Source organism: Penaeus monodon, chromosome 25, assembly GCF_015228065.2.
Source record: "Penaeus monodon isolate SGIC_2016 chromosome 25, NSTDA_Pmon_1, whole genome shotgun sequence".
Classification (NCBI taxonomy): Eukaryota; Metazoa; Arthropoda; class Malacostraca; order Decapoda; family Penaeidae; genus Penaeus; species Penaeus monodon.
In genome coordinates, this window is record NC_051410.1 from 21,012,850 (window position 1) to 21,013,627 (window position 778).

Here is a 778-nt window from a genome sequence, read left to right on the forward strand (position 1 = left end):
TAATATAATTTTTCCTTTACCGGCAAGCGATGAAGTGTACACACATACACAAAAACATGTAAAGCGCATTCGTATGCCATGCCTACCTTGCTTCCTTGGCCCCGCTGTAAGTTGCCTCCAGACTGGCCACGGTGTCCAGCATGGGAGCCGTGCGGGTCTCTGGCAGCCAGAACGTGGTCACGCTGGCCACAAAGGCTGCCACGCCGAACACAAACAGTGGCACCCATGATTTGATGGAGCCCTTCGAACACACAGGTAAAATAAAAAATGGATAAAAAACAAAAATAAATGACAACGGACATGCAAATACAATTGTCGTTAGTGTATATCGCAATAAAAAAATAAGTACATAGTTTATCATTTCATCTGAGACATTTCCATGATACATTGCGCATGGAAATGTATTATAAACAATCCAGTAATAGAAGCAATCTCCTTGGCCAGCGCGACTTGGGCACTCGCGCAAAGACCAAGAAACATCGACCACACGCTAGCCAGATGGATCTTCAGTTGGCTCCTTAAGTGATGAGGAATCGGTAGTAAGGTCTACACGAGCTTTTTAATTTGTAGAAGTAATATTTCGGTATTAAAATGGATATCCTAATTATCTGTTTGAAAAATAACACAAAATATGAATGATTACTATTCATTTTTCCTATAATTTTCTTTACTTGCTATTAGCAACTGATATGTCACATATGAATAATGTCTTTGAATTGCTTGAAAAAGTTGATATAGTGCAGTGAAATTGTATGGGCAGATCAGCAAGGAAGCTACG

The 778-nt window shown here is 40.1% G+C and overlaps 1 protein-coding gene across 1 annotated transcript in view; it reads right to left on the reverse strand.

Moving 5' to 3' along the window:
* Positions 1-82: 82 nt before the first annotated feature.
* LOC119589347 (organic cation transporter protein-like) overlaps positions 83-778 on the reverse strand; it is a 26,380-nt gene continuing 25,684 nt past the window's right edge. The window contains exon 7 of the mRNA XM_037937967.1: positions 83-241. Coding sequence (XP_037793895.1) covers positions 83-241 — 159 coding nt within the window. The remainder of the gene's footprint in view (positions 242-778) is intronic.